Below are 19,234 nucleotides of genomic sequence, written 5' to 3' on the forward strand. Positions count from 1 at the left end.
GTATCCTTTTGATATTGTTTGTTTTGCTTGAATAAGCACTTTTGTTTGCCAATAGGACTCTCTTTATTGGCTGATCATGATTATGAAAGTTTGGATACTGGGCTATTATTCTTCAAGGACAAGCAAGCCATATTCTCACATGTGAGTGTATCATCCATGTCACCCAGTACGGAGCATTAAAAATGCTAATATTACATTAGCAGCACATGCAGCGTCATCATGCGCATGTGCGAGTGCCTTACCATCTGCCGTGAGAGCATGGAACCAGCAATCTCTTCTCATCCTCTGTGAGAAGAGGACATGCTATTCACGGCTTCTCACACTATCTGGTGCACATGTACCTTCGAGCGAGTGTGACTTCCCTGGGAGATTTTTTTTTCTATTTTGTCTATATTTTGAACTTCCCTTAGTGGTTTAGATCTTTTTTTTCCCCTACTTTTAAGTTTTCTTCTTTTTTACACAGTCTTTAGGCCCCTCTTAGACCTGAGCTCCGTTCGAGACTCATTTCTTATATTTTTTCAATGGCTTTGCTCCGTTTGATTTGGCGAATGGTCTCTCAGCATGGGTGTTGCTTGCGAGATCATCCACGTGTGGGGCACCCCCCTCAATGGATCTCTTTGCCACTCATTTACATTAATATTCCACATTTTCCCACACAAATTCCAGTTCAATGTGGTTAACAAGCAAGGGAGATCATTACAAATATAAAATTCATAAACCCATACAATTCAAGAAAGGAGAAGCAAGATCAAGCGCCATAAATACATAAAACCTGATAATAGAGCATACAGAAAAGAAAGGATGGGGAAATCAAACAAAAACAAAATTCAACAAGGCTTAGTGAATTAGGCATCACTATCAACTAACAGGAATTTATTGAAAAGGAAAGATTTCAAAAATTTGCAATAAACTAAGTAATCATTCCACCATTTAGTACCTTGCTAAGAAAAATTAGTAGAATAGATTGACTTATATACTACTTTCATAGAGGTAGTCTCTTACACCAAAGGTTGCACTGCGAGAAGGTAGAGTAACAAGGGGCAGTACTGTGTAAAATCTGAAATATAACAGCACAGAGTTTGAAAACAATCCTGGCCTTAATGGGCAGCCAATGTAATTGTATCAGCAGCGGAGTAGCCCTACCAAAGCACAGCATACAAAGGATAAATCTGGCCGCAGTATTTTGAGCAGTTTGTAATTTCTTTAAAGCACATTCTTTGCAGCCTGTATAGATAGAATTACAGTAGTCAAATTGGGTCAAGATTGGACACGTAGTCTGAAATTATCAGTTGAGAAGAAGAGCCTAATACAAATAGCCTGCGGGATGGCAGGTTTCATATATTCTAGCTACACCTGGACACTATCTATACCAGGATACACTGCTGGAATACCACCCAGCTTGCAGGGTTTTCTTACATGTCACCTGCACCCGAAGGTAGTCTGTGGCAATAGGTTTCTCACATGCCACATGCACTGGAATATACACTGCTGCAATTGCCACAACAGCACTTGAACAGACAGTATTTCAACAATCACTGGCAGCCAGGTTTCCAAGTACCACCTACAATAGGATTTACACTGTTTCACTGGTGGGGGTACACAACAAGGGCCTTTGCGAATGCAGATTTCCAATATTATAATTGAACCTGAAGGTTCGTGACTTCTATAGCCTTTGGATTGCAGGGGGTTTTTTTTTTATACACCACTGGAACCTGAATAGTCTTCGAATGCAGGTTTCTTTATGTATTATAGGCACCGAATGTACACCTCTTCAAGAGACTTAAGACTTGCAGGTTATAGCCATACAACATGCACCTGTTCAATGCCACAATAGCCTTCAGGCCTGCAGTTTTTCTTATGTGCCACCTTCACCAGATGTACACTACTCCAATAGTACTTGGCTTGTGAGACTCTTATATACCAGAGGCACCGGAAAGTACACTACCTTAATAGCCGGGGGGCACCGTAGGTTGCTTATCTAATTACTGCACCTGAAGGTACAATACTTTAATTACCTTTGGCTTGCAGCTTCTCTGCAAGCATAATGCTGCATTACTACATTATAATTGACAAAACAAACAATTGTGCCTATGCTCTGTCGAGCATCAAAATATAACAAAATATTTAAACACACATGAATACAAGTGTATTGCTTCTTCAGCTTATTGAGAGTGGAGTAGTCTCATATGTAACGCACGATAGAGGTTATTTGATTTTTCACCCACTGACTGGGTGTATTATCTGTGTGTATTGTCTAATCATTGACTGAACCTCCACCACCCTTTGCTAATCTTATATATGAAGATATATTTCTATTTATCAATATGCTATCATCTAATTTTATACAGCACTTAGCTTGAACAAGTTGGTGCTCTTAAAACCCCTCATTACTACATTAGCCAGCAGGCCTGAAGGCTTCCTATATACTTACTACATCTGAACATACACTAGTTGTAAGTTGGATGCTATGCTAAACTGCACATGGCATAGGGAAGTGAGCTACAATAGAATGTGGTTGGAAATCTTTTCTTACCAATTTCGGCAATACCTACATATCGCCCACGGAATTCACATGCCTTATTTCCTTGCACCTTTTGCAGCCTCACACTACAAATCACACATCGAATTCCCATATCTTACCTCTTAGCGGCTCCTGCTGCCCTCACACTAGGACTAGCACAACAGCGAGACTACTGTCATGCCTTCTTCCATTTGGAACAATTCAACTTGAAAGGCACACAGCCCTCATGCATTTCATAGCAATTCTGGAGTGTCACATGACTGGAAAAGAGCACCACATTCAAGAAAGCAGAGCACTACACTTAAGTGGCCTTCCACAAGGCAGCAGCCGGGTCCTGTATGATCATTAGGTGGGGTCACTCAGTGGTGTAACTACATCAGACACAATGCCAGCTGGTTAACCAGTACAGTAAGTAAGGCATTGGTCCCATTACTATTTCTGATCATGCCCCGACCTGGGTAAGGATTTCGTCCATGGCTGAGGTAGATAAAGATAGCAGATGGACGTTAAATGTCTCTTTGCTGAAGGACGAAAAGCTATTGGCTACTTATCGGTCACATTTGATGGAATACCTTGAGATTGATTTGAACTCGGGTTCTTCCTTCTGTGTTCCCAGCCAGTAGTGTAAGAATCTACTGTCTGGTGGTATAATAGGTGTGGGTGAGTGGGTGGGGGGGGGGGGGGAAATGGGGGGGAATTTCTTCTATGGGTGTTTTTTTTCCTTTCTCTCCTCTCCTCATTGGGTGCTGCTGGGTACTGGTTGTCCTGTTTTACTAGAGTTACGATGCCTGTAATAGACATATAAATGTGTGCCAATTTACACTTTTTGTCATATAATGTTAAGGGACTGAACTCCCCTCAAAAGCGTCAAAAGATATTTAAAGAATTGCTGTTCCATAAACCACATGTGGTCTTTCTCCAAGAGACTCACTTAAAGCGGGAACACGAGAAATACTTGACCAATCATCATTACCCACATGTCATTTGCGCTTCTGCTGTTGATGCGTCGAGGAAATGAGGGGTTGCAATCCTGATTCACTCTTCTCTGCAGACTCAGGTAGTGAAGATCAGACGAGATCCTGCTGGCAGATTCCTGGTGCTGCATGTATTATTGAATAATTTACCTCTTTCTTTGGTGGCGGTTTATGCGCCTAATGAATCTCAGGGGGAGTTTTTTGTTAAGCTTGGTAAGGTTGTTCAATCTGATCCTTATGGTAAAGTGGTGCTGGGTGACGATTTCAATGTGTATATTCACCCAGCGTTGGACAAGTCTGGGGTGGCTTCAGGAGTGGATGTAAAGAATTCCAATGGTTCAGTAGGGGTGTGTGATGTGTGGCGGTTACATCATCCCAGAGATAGGGATTATTCTTTCTATTCTCACTCTCATGATTCCTACTCTCGAATTGATTATTTACTATTTAATGTTTCCATGATCCAGGGTAGTTGCCAGTCAGGCATTGGTCCCATTACTATTTCTGATCATGCCCCGACCTGGGTAAGGATTTCGTCCATGGCAGGTGGACGTTAAATGTCTCTTTGCTGAAGGACGAAAAGCTATTGGCTACTTATCAGGCACATTTGATGGAATACCTTGAGATTAATTTGAACTCGGGTCCTTCCTTGGGGACTGTCTGGGATGCTTTAAAGGCTGTGACTCAAGGATTTTTCTTAAAGTCACATTCAGGCTCGGGCTAGCCGAAAAGAAGTTGCAGATTGTGTTTCTCAGCTGTCTTGTTTGGAGGGCCTTCATAAAACCTCCCATTCAATATTGGTCTTGAGGCAAATTCAAGCCTTGCGACTGCGCTTGGATAATCTCTATTCTGATCAATTGCTGTTTATTCAAGGTCAGCAGAAGCAGTTGCATTACTTCAATCAGAATAAACCAGGTCATTGGTTGGCTCTAAGGTTGAGGCAGCGAAGATTAGATCGTACTATTCTTAAGATTGGGGATGGTAATAAGTCAGTGTTAACAAAGAGGGGCATAATCGAACGAAAGCGTCTATCTCCATGGGCGTTTATCTCCGAGAACGGGTCCGTGAAGGGGCGGACTGAACCGTATTTTCGAAAAAAATAGACGTCCATGTTTTATTCGACAATTTGTGAGTTGGGCGTTTTTGTTTTTCAGCGATAATGGAAAATGAAAGCGCCCGGCTCAAAAATGAATAAATCCAAGGCATTTGTTTGTGGGAGGGGCCAGGATTCGTAGTGCACTGGTCCCCCTCACATGCCAGGACACCAACCGGGCACCCTAGGGGGCACTTTTACAAAACAAAAAAAAAAGGTAAAAGAGCTCCCAGGTGCATAGCACCCTTCCTTGTGTGTTGAGCCCCCCCAAATCCCCCTCAAAACCCACTGCCCACAAGTCTACACCATTACTATAGCCCTAAGGGGTGAAGGGGGCACCTACATGTGGGTACAGTGGGTTTGGGGGGGTTGGATGACTAAGCATTAAGCAGCACAATTGTAACAGGTAGGGGGGGATGGGCCTGGGTCCACCTGCCTGAAGTCCACTGCACCCCCTAACAACTGCTCCAGGGACTTGCATACTGCTGCCAGGGAGGTGGGTATGACATTTGAGGGTGAAAATAAAAAGTTGTGAAACACTTTTTGTGGTGGGAGGGGGTTAGTGACCACTGGGGGAGTCAGGGGAGGTCATCCCCGATTCCCTCTGGTGGTAATCTGGTCATTTAGGGCACTTTTTGGGGCCTTATTCGTGAAAAAACAGGGTCCAGGAAAAGTGCCCTAAATTCTAGCTACAAACGCATACCTTTTTTCCTTTATCGGCGAAAGGCGCCCATCTCTGTTCGGGTGATAACCATGCCCCAGTCCTGCCTTCACCACGCCTCCGACATGCCCCCATCAACTTTGTACGCTTTCGCGATGGAGTGCAGTTGAAAACGTCCAAGTTCGGCTTTTGATTATACCGTGTTATTTGTTTTTGTGAGATAAACGTCCATCTCCCGATTTAGGTCGGAACTTGGGCGTTTTTCTCGTTCGATTATAAGCAGGTAAGTCTGCTTTAATAAGGAAGCGTTTTCAGGTCTTTTATCAATCTTTATACTCAGTGGACCCCTCGATCCATCAGGAGGCAACTGAGGATTTTTTAGCTTCTCAGGACCTTCCTTCCTTAACTGACCAGCAACAGTGTATGCTAGATGGCCCTGCTACGGTAGATGAGGTGGTCAAGGTTATTAAGGACCTTCCTAGGGGTAAAGGCCCCGGGCATAGATGGTTTACCAAATGATTTTTATTGGTCCTTCCGAGGGGAGCTCGCTCCCCGCTTAGTTGAAATTCTTAATGGAGTCCGGGAGGCGGGGGGTGTTGCATCCATCTATGATGGAAGCCTGGATAGCTGTCATTCCGAAGCCGGGTAAAGATAAAATGGAGTGTGCCTCGTACAGTCCTATTTCCATTCTGAACTCGGATGTTAAAATCATAGCTAAGGTGTTGGCAAATCGTATGGCCAAAGTCCTGCCTGATTGGATACATCCAGATCAGGTGGAGTTCGTTCCACACAGACAAGCGAAAGACAATGTGAGACGAATGGTCAATGTGTTACATGTGGCCACTACAACAAAAACCCCAATGTGCCTTTTGGGACTGGATGCCGAAAAGGCGTTTGATAGGGTCCACTGGCCTTTTATGATAAGTGTTCTAGAGCGTTTGGGTTTTGGGGTTGGCTTCCGGGAATGGACTCAGGCTCTTTATAATTCCCCCAGAGCATGTGTACGAATTAATGGCGTCAATTCTCTTCTGTTTCCTTTGTTTCGGGGAACTAGGCAAGGGTGTCCACTCTCTCTGATGTTATTTGCATTGGTTATGGAACCCCTTGCTATAGCTATTCGTTCAAACCCTGATATCGCGGGTATAAAGGTGGGCGGTCAGGAATACAAGTTGGCAATGTTTGCAGGCGATATTTTGCACTCTTTAACAAAGCCGTTGTTATCCATGCCTAATTTACTTCAGCTATTAGCGGATTAATCTGCTGTTTCCAGGTTCAAGCTTAACATGACCAAGTCAGAGGCTATGGCAGTCGGTGTTTCGAACCCGATTCTTCAGTCCTTACAACAAGCTTTCTCCTTTAGGTGGAGGAGTGTGGTAGCCGTGTTAGTCCACTCTTAAGGTTATCAATAGAAATCAAACAAAATAAAACATGGAAAGAAAATAAGACGATACCTTTTTTATTGGACATAACTTAATACATTTCTTGATTAGCTTTCGAAGGTTGCCCTTCTTCCTCAGATCGGAAATAAGCAAATGTGCTAGCTGAGAGTGTATATAAGTGAAAACATTCAAGCATTACTATGACAGTCTGACAGGGTGGGAGGAGGGGGGTGGGTAGGAAGTATGCATGGGGACATCAAAGCATATCATTGATATTCTAACAAGGTGGGTGTGGATAGGTGAGGGGAGGGTGATCAACAGAGACATACAGCTTTATGGTTTATAATGGGCTAGGAACCCCAGATCCTTGTTAAGTCCTTTCTGTTGGGTGTTAAAATATTCAATCATTCTGACTTCAAAGGTCTTACTTCCACGATCTTATATATTGGTTGTCAAAAATATTTAAAATAAAGAAGTATTATAATCCACTAAACATGTGAAATTTAATTTATTTCAAGTTGGTAAAAAATAAAAAAATGAAAAATAAATTAATGAATAATAAAATGAAAAATGAAATTGATAAATCAAAAACAAAAAATAATATAAGAAAAAATAAAAAATTTACAAAAATTGAAAAGAAAATATGAAAAATAAAAAAAATAAATAAATAAATGAAAAATAAAAAATGAAAAATGAAAATATAAATGTGTATATATTTAAAAAAATACAAAATACTGAAAATATAAAAAATTTATAAAATATAAGTGTATATATCTCAGATTCAAAGAAATACAGACAGATCTGTTTCCATATTCAGACCATCTGGATATAAAGTCTGTAATTCAAAAATAAATTGTTGTTCTCTTTTCAAAAGAAAGTTGTCAGGCGATGCCCCGCGCCAACTATTCTTGTAGACAAATATAACACAAAAACGAAGTTTTTCAAAGCGGTGTCCTAGATTCTTTGAATGTGCTACTAATGGTTTTTCAAGTACATTCCTTTTTAAAGCACTTTTATGTTCAATGATTCTTGTATTAAATTGTCTCTTTGTTTTATCTATATATGCTAACCCACACGGACAAATCGCAACATAGATGACATTTTTTGTTTTGCAATTTGAAAACTCTTTAAGGTGGATATTTTTGTTAGATAATAGAATGTGTACAACCTTAGTCTTCATGTTGACATTACATACTGAGAAGAATCCACAAGGATGATGCCCTACCGGTAGATTTCTTACTGTTGTAGATGCATTGCGCAGTGTTGATGGAACCAACATGTCTAAGGTTTTTTTCACGTTTAAAAGCTACAAGTAATTCTTTATTGTTAAAAGATGAAACTCCTTGTAGTAAATTCATGTCTATGTTTTACATGTACATTTTACAATTTATATCTATGTTTTATATGTATATTTTATACTTTTTGTTTAGTTTGATTTCTAATATTACATATTTGTTTTTATAATGTTCAGATTCTATAATTTGATATGTTTATTATAGCCCCTGATGCAGCCCTTCTTTGGGCGAAACACGGCCTGTGTCGGGCAACTGTCTAACATACGGTATCTTTAACAAAATATTTTGGATATTATACTGATCTGCTGGCTCATTTTCCACGTTGGATTTTGCAGATCATTTGCCTTGCTGTTTTATAGGTGAATAGATGACTCAGGGGTAAGCACCTGACTGGATCAGAAAATTTCAGTTGCCATAAGATTCAGAGCCAAAGCCTATGAAGAAGTGGCGTTATCTAGCAGTTCCTGCAATAATTAGAGTGTAAGCCCCCTAGGAACAGGGGAATATGTACTCTACCTGAATGTAACTCACCTGGTGCTACTACTGATAAAGTGTGAGCAAAAAAAAAAACCCAAATCTAATAAATACAGGCTATCTTCAACACATATTCTGTACTTTTTGCCAAATAAAACTGTGTACTCAATAGATGAATATAACACACCGCTGAAAGAGCAGACCCTAGAGGCACCCCTAATTCCAGGGGCCATCAAGTGGAGTACTTCCTGTCAAATCATACCTACTTATATATATAGCAGTCACTGAAGATTTACACCTAATTTAGAACATACCTAGGAACCCCAGGGGATTAAAGAAGCTATGCAAGATAGTATGTATGTATGTATTTCTTGAGATTTATTAACCACCTTAATGAAGAGACTCACCCAAGGCGGTGTTCAGCTAAATGTATCAAAGGAAGAGATGACCATGGTTAGTCCAGTGGGCCGAGAACCAGGCTTGATTCTCACTGCTGCTCCTTGTGACCCTGGACAAGTAACTTAACATTCCATTGCTCTGAGTACAAAGCTTAGATTTTGAGCCCACTAGGGGTAGAGAAAGTACCTGAATGCAACATGTAAACTGTTTTGGTTATACCACAAAAAGGTGGTAAATTAAGAATCTAATTAACAAAGAGAAAAAATAACTGTTTATCTACTATCTGGACCAATCTTTAACACACACAGCATGGAGGCAAGTCAAACCTCCATACTATGGACCAGATAGAAAACCAAAATGGAAGGGGTCATAAGCATTGTAATCTTGTAACTGAACAGGGATGACTTTTTCAATTTCTCTAACAAAGGGGAAGGGAGGGGATGGAGTTTAGCAACTGGACGATAATTGACCAGAGGGGTAAAATCAAGGTAATGTCTCTTCAAAATAGATGTAAGATGTCTTGTTTTAGAACACTAGGAATCTCCTCTCTAATGAATCCATTAATGGTACCCACTTTGGTTTCAATCATGGAATCTTCCACTTCCTTGAGCAACTAGTAAGGACCATTGTCGAAAGCAGAGGCAAAGCACACAAGTGTGCACAGGATATCTATCTGCTTTAACATACTATTTACATGCATATGGTGACTGATTTTAATAACCATATTTCACAACACACTCTTGTACTAAGAGCAGTTTACCTTGTCATCTGGGAGCACATGCCAGATAGAGACTGTCTTCACTTCCGCTTCACTGTTGATAGACAGATAGGAAGGCTGGTAGATCTTGGTTGGTTCTAAAATCAAAACCTTAAAAAAAAAAACCACACATACAAACACACAAACACAAAAAAAACTGTAATGCTAAATAAATGAGTCACATTTATTTATCATCCAATGCAGACAATATGATTTCTGTTCTCACAAGGACCACCATGCCCTGCCAGAACGAGCAAGTCAGCTGAAAGCAATCAATTTTCCAAACCACTCTCTCGCGCATTGTTAAGTATTTTGGCAACTAGAGACTAACTGGAAATCAAGCTTCTTTTCTATGTCACAAGCCTACAAGGTTATCCTAAAGTAAAATAATGTGAAATAAAGAGTTGCAACACATGAAACAAAACTATCACCATTGATGCATGCTAGTAAACATCATGTACTGTGTGAAATTCCAAACAACTTAGATCAGCTGTTCCCAAACAGTAGGTCAAAAAATCCTCAGCTAGGGTACTGATTACAACAGAAAAAAAAATGAGAGAGTGGTTTCATTGGCTCATATAATTCAGTCTATGCAGCTTCAGTGGATAGCGGGGCTTGTAGCAGCATTGTCAGCTGATACTAGACGTTGGTGTGCAGTGAGGCTTAGAAGAAAGGCGTAGGGATTTGGATGGCAGGAATGTCTTATGCTGTAAAAAGGTGGCATGGGTGAAAAAAGTTTGAGAAGCACTGATCTAGCCTCTGCGCTACCAAATGCTCAGTTTACAACAGCTACTCACCGGGAACCTAACAACAGACACTTCTGCTTTTGTGGATTCAACAAGGAAGTCCATCCAGAAGTCCACCAATTCCTGCTTTGCTCCATGCTGTTCTGGAGTTGGCTTCTTAAAATGCTGATATATCAGAATAGTTTCCACAAGAGTCTTGAGGAACCTAGAAATAACAGTATTTTTTTTTATTTGTTACATTTGTATCCCACATTTTCCCACCTATTTGCAGGCTCAATGTGGTTTACATAATACTGTGAAGGCTTGCGCCAAGTCCGGTAAAGAAACAAATGCAAGGTGATATTGTGGTCGAGTAAGGTACCTGTGTTTCAGTATGTATCTGTTAATAGGTTTTAAGTGTCTTTTTGATATATAGGACTTTGTGTGGGGCAACTAAACTTAAAGTGAATGAGGCTGGGGTGAGGGCAAAGAAACAAAGATTTTAATATTTGGATTTTACATAAATTTGCTGTTTTAGATTGATTGTAAACCACCTTGAAAAACAGATAAAAAGACAAGTAGGGGGTCTTTTACAAAGGCGTGCTAGCAATTTTAGAATGCACTAAACACGACAGACACTCATACATTCATATGGGTGTCTCTAGCATTTAGTGCGTGCTTATTTTTAGTGTGCGCTAAAAACACTAGTGCACCTTTGTAAAAGGACCCCTTAATATTTAAATTAAACCATGAGCAGACAAGGTTGGACCAGCTTTAAACAAACTTCCACCATATATTTTTCAGGTCAAAGAGCAAGGGTCTCAATTATGACGCTCAAGGGTTGCAAGCATGTGAGAGACATTTGGATACAATGGAGGCAGCGGGTATCAAAGCTCTCTCACACGTTTTCAATTAGGGATATCCTGAAAACTGAACTGGTTTATGACCCTCCAGGATAAGAATTTTAGAACCCTGCCATAGAGGAACAGTTTCAAAATCAAACTGAAAAAAGCAATTCATGTCAGTTACACTGTAGAGTTTATAGAGCAGTATAAAACTCAACACCTTCAAAAGATGAAAAGGTTCAGCAAGCTCCGAAGGCAGTGCTTCAACTAAACTGGACAGTTGTCTCACCAAGTTCCGTACGTGAATGCTCGTGTAGAGCTGGTATGTTTGGATCTTGGCGGTGAGCATTGCGGCCTGATACGTTCTCCTCCCAAAAGAATCCAAGGTCCTAGACTCTCTGCCTGGGGGCGCCAAGGCATAGTCCCTAGAACTCTTGGCTCTTCAGAGAGCAGAGTCCACCACCATGGAATCGTGCGGAAGTTGGGCCTTCACCATTACAAGCTCTCCATGGAGTTTGTACTGGGACTCGGACTTCTTGGGGACCACTATATTAGAGACAGGGCAAGACCAATTCCACATCAGCACTTCTCTGAGTGTATTATGCAGGGGGGCCATTGCAACCTCTGCAGGTGGAGAAAGATAATCCAGGACCTTGAGCATCTCAGCCCTGGGTTCATCCACAACCTCCATAGGGAATGGAATGTCCTTAGACATTTCCCGTACAAAGGATGAGAAAGTAAGACTCTCAGGTGGAGACATCCTAGTTTCAATAGGTGGAGCAGGATCAGAGGGGAGGCCACATGAATCTTCCTCCGAAAAGTACCTGGGGCCCTCCTCCTCCTCCCACAAGCGCTCTTCATTGGTGTTGGACAGAAGCTCCCTAAGAGCAGCCCGAACCCGAGTCTACCTCGACTTGTGGGGGATGCCGAGAAGTCAACCCCTGCCTAGACTCCGGAGAAGCTTCCTCCACCGACGTCGAGGGGGAGTCAGGAGACCTCCTCGCAGGTGATGGCCCAGATGCTGCCTCTACAGTTGGTACGGGAGGCGCAAGCACCCCTGACAGCGAGGCAGACTGGCGAAGCAACCCTTCCAGAAGCTCCAGAAGAAGGGCCCTGATGCGCTCGTCGAGAGCTTCCATCGGGAAAGGCTGGGGGGTCGGTGCAGGAGTCGGTGGCTGAATCTGAGGGGGCTCGAGAGCCGGTACCAGGCTGCCAGAAGACCGACGCATCGGCACCTTCTGTATAGAGGGTGAGCGGTCCTCCCAGCGCCGACGCTTCTCGGGTGCCGACTCCCTCGGCTCCCCGGAGCTCTCGGTACTGTGCATGGAAGGCGATTGATGTCGGTGCTTCTTCGCCTGTGCTCGACGCCCATCATCAAGACCCCTCGGTACCGAAGAGAAGGACGTGGAATCCTCACGCCTCCTCGGGGCCGGGTCCAAAGAAGGGGGGGGGGCCTGCATAGCAGTAGGCCTCGAGATGGGTGGAGACCCACTTGATGCCTCGCTGCTCCCAGCTCGATGAGGTCTTTCGGCAGCCATTACCTGGCCTCTCGGTGTCGCTGCTTCCCTCGACATCAACGCCGCCGACCTCGGTACCAATGTTGATGCCGACATCGAAGGACCGGACCGATCAGAAAAAAGTCTCTCGTGCTGAGCCTCTCAAGCAACCTGGGTCCTTTTCTTCATCAATTTACACAGCTTACAGGCAGCTGTGAGATGATCGGGCCCAAGACACTGGAGGCACCACGCGTGGGGGTCAGTACCAGTTGCAGCGAGTACAACATTTGAAGCCGCTGGGAGTCTTCGATGACATGAGCGGGAAAATAGCGTCAGCGAAATCAAACGGCTCAATGGTGCCAAATAAAAAGGCACAAAAAAAAGAGAAAAAGACGTGACCAAGCAGCTGCTACGAAAAAGAAAGGAAACTTCCAACAGGGAAGAAAAACTAAAAAATATGGTAAACTACTTTTTTTTTTTTTTAATATTTAAAACTAGAAAAAATGAAAAAGGACAAAAGGGGCGTGATAAACGCAAAAAAGACGGTTCTCCTGAGCCAGAAAAGGGAGTAGCGTCGCAACACAACTCTCCTCAAGTGCGGAAGAAAAACAACTGATCACTGCACGCTCGCGTCGCGGGCGGAAAGCCGCCCACGCATGCGCAGTGAGTCAGCCCGCACGACGGAACGTTTGGAAACATTCTTAAAAATAGTAACATAGTAGATGACGGCAGAAAAAGACCTGCACGGTCCATCTAGTCTGCCCAACAAGATAAACTCATATGTGCTACTTCTTGTGTATACCTTACCTTGATTTGTATCTGCCATTTTCAGGGCACAGACCGTAGAAGTCTTGCCCAGCACTAGCCCCGCCTCCCAAACACCAGCCCCGCCTGCCAATCTCAGCTAAGCTTCTGAGGATCCATTCCTTCTGAACAAGATTCCTTTATGTTTATTCCACACATGCTTGAATTCTGTTACTGTTTTCATCTCCACCACTTCCCGCCGGAGGGCATTCCAAGTATCTACCACTCTCTCCGTGAAAAAATACGTCCTGACATTTTTCTTGAGTCTGCCCCCCTTCAATCTCATATCATGTCCTTTAGTTCTACTGCCTTCCCAGCTACAGAAAAGGTTTGTTTGCGGATTAATACCTTTCAAATATTTGAACGTCTGTATCATATCACCCGTTTCTCCTTTCCTCCAGGGTATACATGGTTCAGGTCAGCAAGTCTCTCCTCATACGTCTTGTAACGCAAATCCCATACCATTCTTGCAGCTTTTCTTTGCACCGCTTCAATTCTTTTTACATCCTTAGCAAGGTATGGCCTCCAAAACTGAACACAATACTCCAGGTGGGGCCTCACCGACGACTTATACAGGGGCATTAAAACCTCTTTTCTTCTGCTGGTCACACCTCTCTCTATACAGCCTAGCAACCTTCTCGCTACGGTCACCGCCTTGTCACACTGTTTCGTCGCCTTCAGATCCTCAGATACTATCACCTCAAGATCCCTCTCCCCGTCCGTACCTATCAGACTCTCCCTGCCTAACACATGTGTCTCCCGTGGATTTCTACTCCCTAAGTGCATCACTTTGCATTTCTTCACATTGAATTTTAATTGCCAAACCATTCTTCTAGCTTCTGCAGATCCTTTTTCATGTTTTCCACTCCCTCCCTGGTGTCCACTCTGTTGCAAATCTTAGTATCGTCCCCAAAAAGGCAAACTTTACCTTCTAACCCTTCGGCAATGTCACTCACAAATATATTGAGCAGAATTGGCCCCAGCACCGATCCATGAGGCACTCCACTACTCACCTTTCCCTCCTCCTGTCAAATTCCTAAAGCTGGAAGTCAGCCCTATCAGCTTAGACAAAGCAGAAAGATTTGAAATAGTCCCAAAATAGCAGAATCTAAATCATTCGTCTTCAACAAAGGCCAAACAATGGTCTTCTATTAATTAGAGGTAGGAACGTCCTAGATACTAGACTAGCCAATTGTCTGAAAATTGGCATCTGGTGTATAGGCTCAGGAGGGACCACTGCTGCTGTGGTCGGCTAATGACAATCCTGGGAACAGCTGCTGCAGATTGAGGGTGTTCCCTGTCAGAATGGAAGAAAGACTAGAGAGGAGAGAAATATTCAAAACAGACAAAATGAGAAGAGCATAAAATAAGAGTTTAAAAATTAGACAAAAACAAAAGTAACATGTACTAAGCCAGTAGTATTCGTTCCTGATCCCTGAAGGCCACCGATGGATCAGGATTACAGGTTATCCTTAACATGTAAGCATAAGAAAGAATGCCAGTGGAAATTTGTATGGAAATCTCTCATACATATTTAATGGCTGTCGCCATTTTTGAAACACAGTGTGAGGGCCAGATGCACAAAGCTTACCTTGCTATTAACGTTTGCTTTAGACTGGTTCTAGTCAGTCTAAAGCAAACGTTTACGTAGCTAGTAATGCAAAAAGGGGTTTTCCGTTGCTAACGTACGACGTTAGCAGCCACCGAGAACCACATGCAAATGTATTACAATGAGCTCATTAGTATTCTAATGAGCTCATTTGTAATCTAATGTTTATTCCAGGGGATGCACAGTTCCAGAGCAGCCCTTATTTAACAAGCAAATTTTATGGCTACTCTGGAGCTGTCGGAGAGGAGAGAAGCACAAGCAGGAAACTATAAAGGCTGCCTGCTTGTGCTTCCTACCTCTCACTTCCCTGCCCCCCCCCCCCCAGTTTTTAAAAGAATTTCCCACCCCACCCCCCCTGCATCTTGTTTTCTTTATTTCCCTGGTGGTCAAGTGGACCCTGACCCCCCCCCCAATCTTTTGTCAATCATTCCCTGGTTGTCCAGTGGTCCACGAGCCTTCCTCCCTCCACAACCGAAACCTTTTAAAAAAATTTTCCTTGTGGTCCACTGGACCAAACCCTTTCCCCTGTGCACGCACATACCCCTCCTTCCCACACCTGACCCATACCCCCTTCCCTCTCTGTACCTTTACAACAAGGTGGAGGCATGAGGGCAGGAGCAACAGCTCCTCCTTCCTGCCTGCCCGAAACAAAATTACTACTACTACTACTTAACATTTCTAAAGCGTTACTAGGGTTACGCAGCTCTGTACAATTTAACATGGAAGGACAGTCCCTGCTCAAGGAGCTTACAATCTAAAAGACAGGTGTACAATCTAAAGACAAGTGTACAATTAAGAGACAAGTATAGAGTCAATCTGATAGGGCAGATAGATTGGGGGGCATACTATATTTCTCGAAAGGTTAGGTGCCGAAAGCAGCATTGAAGAGGTGAGTTTTAAGCAGAGATTTGAAGATGGGTAGGGAGGGGGCTTGGCGTAGGGGTTGAGGAAGATTGTTCCAGGCATAGGGTGAGGCAAGGCAGAATGAGCGGAGCCTGGAGTTGGCAGTGGTGGAGAAGGGTACTGAAAGGAGGGATTTGTCCTGTGAGCGGAGGTTACGGGTGGGAACATAGGGGGAGATGAGGGTAGAGAGGTAGTGAGGAGCCGCAGACCGGGTGCATTTGTAGGTAAGGAGGAGAAGTTTGAATTGTATGCGGTATCTGATCAGAAGTGACTTCAGGAGAGGGGTGATATGAGTATATCGGTTCTGGCGGAATATGAGACGTGCGGCAGCGTTCTGAACGGATTGAAGGGGGGATAGATGGCTAAGTGGGAGGCCGGTGAGGAGTAAGTTGCAGTAGTCAAGGCGAGAGGTAATGAGAGCGTGGACGAGAGTTTGAGTGGTGTGCTCAGAGAGGAAAGGGCAAATTTTGCTGATGTTGAAGAGGAAGAAGCGACAGGTCTTGGCAGTCTGTTGGATATGTGCAGAGAAGGAGAGGGAGGAGTCGAAGATGACTCCGAGGTAGCGGGCAGATGGGACAGGGAGGATGAGGGTGTTATCAACTGAGATAGAGAGTGGAGGAAGAGGAGAAGTGGGTTTAGGTGGAAAGACGAGGAGCTCGGTTTTGGACATGTTCAGCTTCAGGTGGTGGTTGGACATCCAGGCAGCAATGTCAGATAAGCAGGCCGATACCTTGGCCTGGGTCTCCGCGGTGATGTCTGGTGTGGAGAGATATAGCTGGGTGTCATCAGCATAAAGATGATACTGAAAACCATGAGATGAGATCAGCGAGCCTAGGGAAGAGGTGTAGATTGAGAAGAGAAGGGGTCCAAGGACAGATCCCTGGGGAACTCCAACAGATAGTGGGATGGGAGTGGAGGAAGATCCATGAGAGTGTACCCTGAAAGTGCGGTGGGAGAGATAAGAGGAGAACCAGGAGAGGACAGAGCCTTGGAACCCAAAAGAGGACAGTGTGGCAAGAAGTAAATCATGATTGACAGTGTCAAACGCCGCGGATAGATCGAGGAGGATGAGGATGGAATAGTGGCCTCTGGATTTGGCGAGCAGGTCGTTGCAGATTTTAGAGAGTGCTGTTTCTGTCGAGTGTAGAGGGCGAAAACCGGATTGAAGTGGATCAAGGATGGCATGAGAGGAGAGAAAATCAAGGCAGCGGCTGTGAACGGCGCGCTCAAGTATTTTGGAGAGGAAGGGTAGGAGAGAGATGGGGCGGTAGTTGGAGGGGCAGGTAGGGTCAAGTGATGGTTTTTTTAGGAGAGGTGTGACTACGGCGTGCTTGAAGGTGTCATGGACAGTTGCAGTGGAGAGAGAAAGGTTAAGGATGTGACAGATGGAGGGGGTGACAGTATGGGAGATGGTGTTAAGTAGGTTGGTGGGGATGGGATCGGAGGAACAGTGGTGCATTTCGAGGAGGAAAGAAGGCAGGAGGTTTCATCCTCGGTGATCTCAGGAAAGGAGGAGAAAGAGGCCTGGGTTGGTTGGTTGTGGGAGAGAGTTAAAGGGTGAAGAGGAGGTGGTGGCTTGGTAGTGAACTCAAGGTTGATCTTTTGCACCTTGTCGCGGAAGTAGTCAGCCAGTGACGGCGCCAGGCCAATAGCTTGATGTGCATAGCTCAGAGTTTTAATTGTATGTATACATATTCATTAGGGATATCCTGAAAACCTGATCCATCAGTAGCCCTTAATGACTAGGAGTGAATACACCACTCCACTCTAAGCATTCCACAAAGGTGCATTTCACAGATTATGCACTTGGGGCACACATCATCCCCCTTGCACTCTTCATTCATCTTCCCATTTCACCATTCTCCATCTCTCCTATTTCTTCTCCTCTGTCATATGTTCTTCTTTGGCAGGCAGAACCGGGGCTCCTCATCAGCCTCATGGCTCTCTCACTGAGTAACAGGAGCCATGAGGATGGTGTTCCCCGTCGTCTCTGAAGTTTACTACTCATACTCTGGGTTTTCTCCACTGGGGGAACCTCCTATTGTCAGAACACTCTCAAGCAGCAGCAACCTGATGAAGCAGAATCACAGGCTCCCACCTTTCCTCCTGCCCCTCCAAATGCAGCCTACTGCAGCCACTTTATGAGTTTAGGAGTTTCATCTTTTGGTGTTTTCCATCTATGTGTAATTCTGGAAAGCTATCAAAAGAATTGCAAATTTCTACCTGTGAGCAATCGATAACTATTCCTTAGCTTTTATTATTGGAAAAAATGATAAAACAATGAAGCATTCTAAAAAGTTGAAACAATATAGATAATAAATTAAAGGTAGCTTAATTCTGTAAAATGAGATACAGTAGTTGAGATGAACTGTAAGAACAAATTTTGCAGACACACATTTTAGAATCATCCCACTGACCTCGACACCATAATTGAAGGCAGGGTGCTGGGCTCAACGGACCTTGGTCTGACTCTGCATGGGCATTCTGCTCTTATATTCTTAGGAGTAATGCTCTAACTTTATTTTTATAATTTCCATGACAGTCATCTATTAGCATCAAAAAAATAAAAACTGACTAAATGTCTTCACTTACCATGCCGGCGTTTTCAGTTTAAACAGCTTTTCTGAAGCCTGAAGCACTTTTGTGTGGTCATTGGCTAGAACACTAGCTCCCAGGAAAAATCCTACATCCCAGTAACTTTGGAGTTTCTCCAAATTTCCTTTTTTACCAAGCAGGCTACTGAGCTTCACCCCTAGAACAGAAAACAAAAACTCACTGCAAGGAACAAAGCAATACACACTGGTACATATCCAGTGCCAGCCTTACAGCCGAGGGCAATTTTCAAGGCCATTGAAGGGGTAAAATAGGTATTTACCCAAACTGACATATCTGGGGGGGGGGGGGGGGGGGGGGCTTGCAGCGATCAAAATTGAGCATTCCTTTGGAATACTTTAGGTTGGGGAAGATGACATACTTATATGAATTTTAGAAAGTCACATGCTGTTTCCTCCAGTTCGCCCACACAAAAGAACAGGTGTACACCATAAAGGAGGAGAGAGTTCAAAATTAAGTCAGGGAGAAAAATGAAAAGGCTACCACAACTTAAAATGCCATTTCACGGGATGTGCTGAGCATCATGCAGTAAACTTCGAATGTGCTCACACAAACCAAGCATTAAAAAGATTTTTAAAAATGTTTCTTAGAAGGGCTATGTCTGAGGAGTGGAGAGTGTTTCTGCGCTAATCAGCTGGCACATCTACATTGTCAAGCGCTGATTAGCGTGGGTTTAGCACATGAGCCCT

At 43.6% G+C, this 19,234-nt stretch overlaps 1 protein-coding gene across 6 annotated transcripts in view; it reads right to left on the reverse strand.

Annotated features, from left to right (window-relative positions):
* MAP3K5 (mitogen-activated protein kinase kinase kinase 5) overlaps positions 1-19,234 on the reverse strand; it is a 534,389-nt gene that overhangs the window by 238,832 nt on the left and 276,323 nt on the right. For all 6 annotated transcript variants that reach the window (XR_003941620.1, XM_030198514.1, XM_030198515.1 and 3 more), the window contains 3 exons: positions 18,525-18,684; positions 10,348-10,501; positions 9,554-9,661 (listed from right to left, as the gene is read on the reverse strand). Coding sequence is in view for 5 of the 6 variants with exons in the window: in XM_030198514.1 (XP_030054374.1) it covers positions 9,554-9,661; positions 10,348-10,501; positions 18,525-18,684 (422 nt within the window). In the remaining variant the exon portion in view is untranslated. The remainder of the gene's footprint in view (positions 1-9,553; positions 9,662-10,347; positions 10,502-18,524; positions 18,685-19,234) is intronic.

Source organism: Microcaecilia unicolor, chromosome 3 (genome assembly GCF_901765095.1).
Source record: "Microcaecilia unicolor chromosome 3, aMicUni1.1, whole genome shotgun sequence".
Classification (NCBI taxonomy): domain Eukaryota; kingdom Metazoa; phylum Chordata; class Amphibia; order Gymnophiona; family Siphonopidae; genus Microcaecilia; species Microcaecilia unicolor.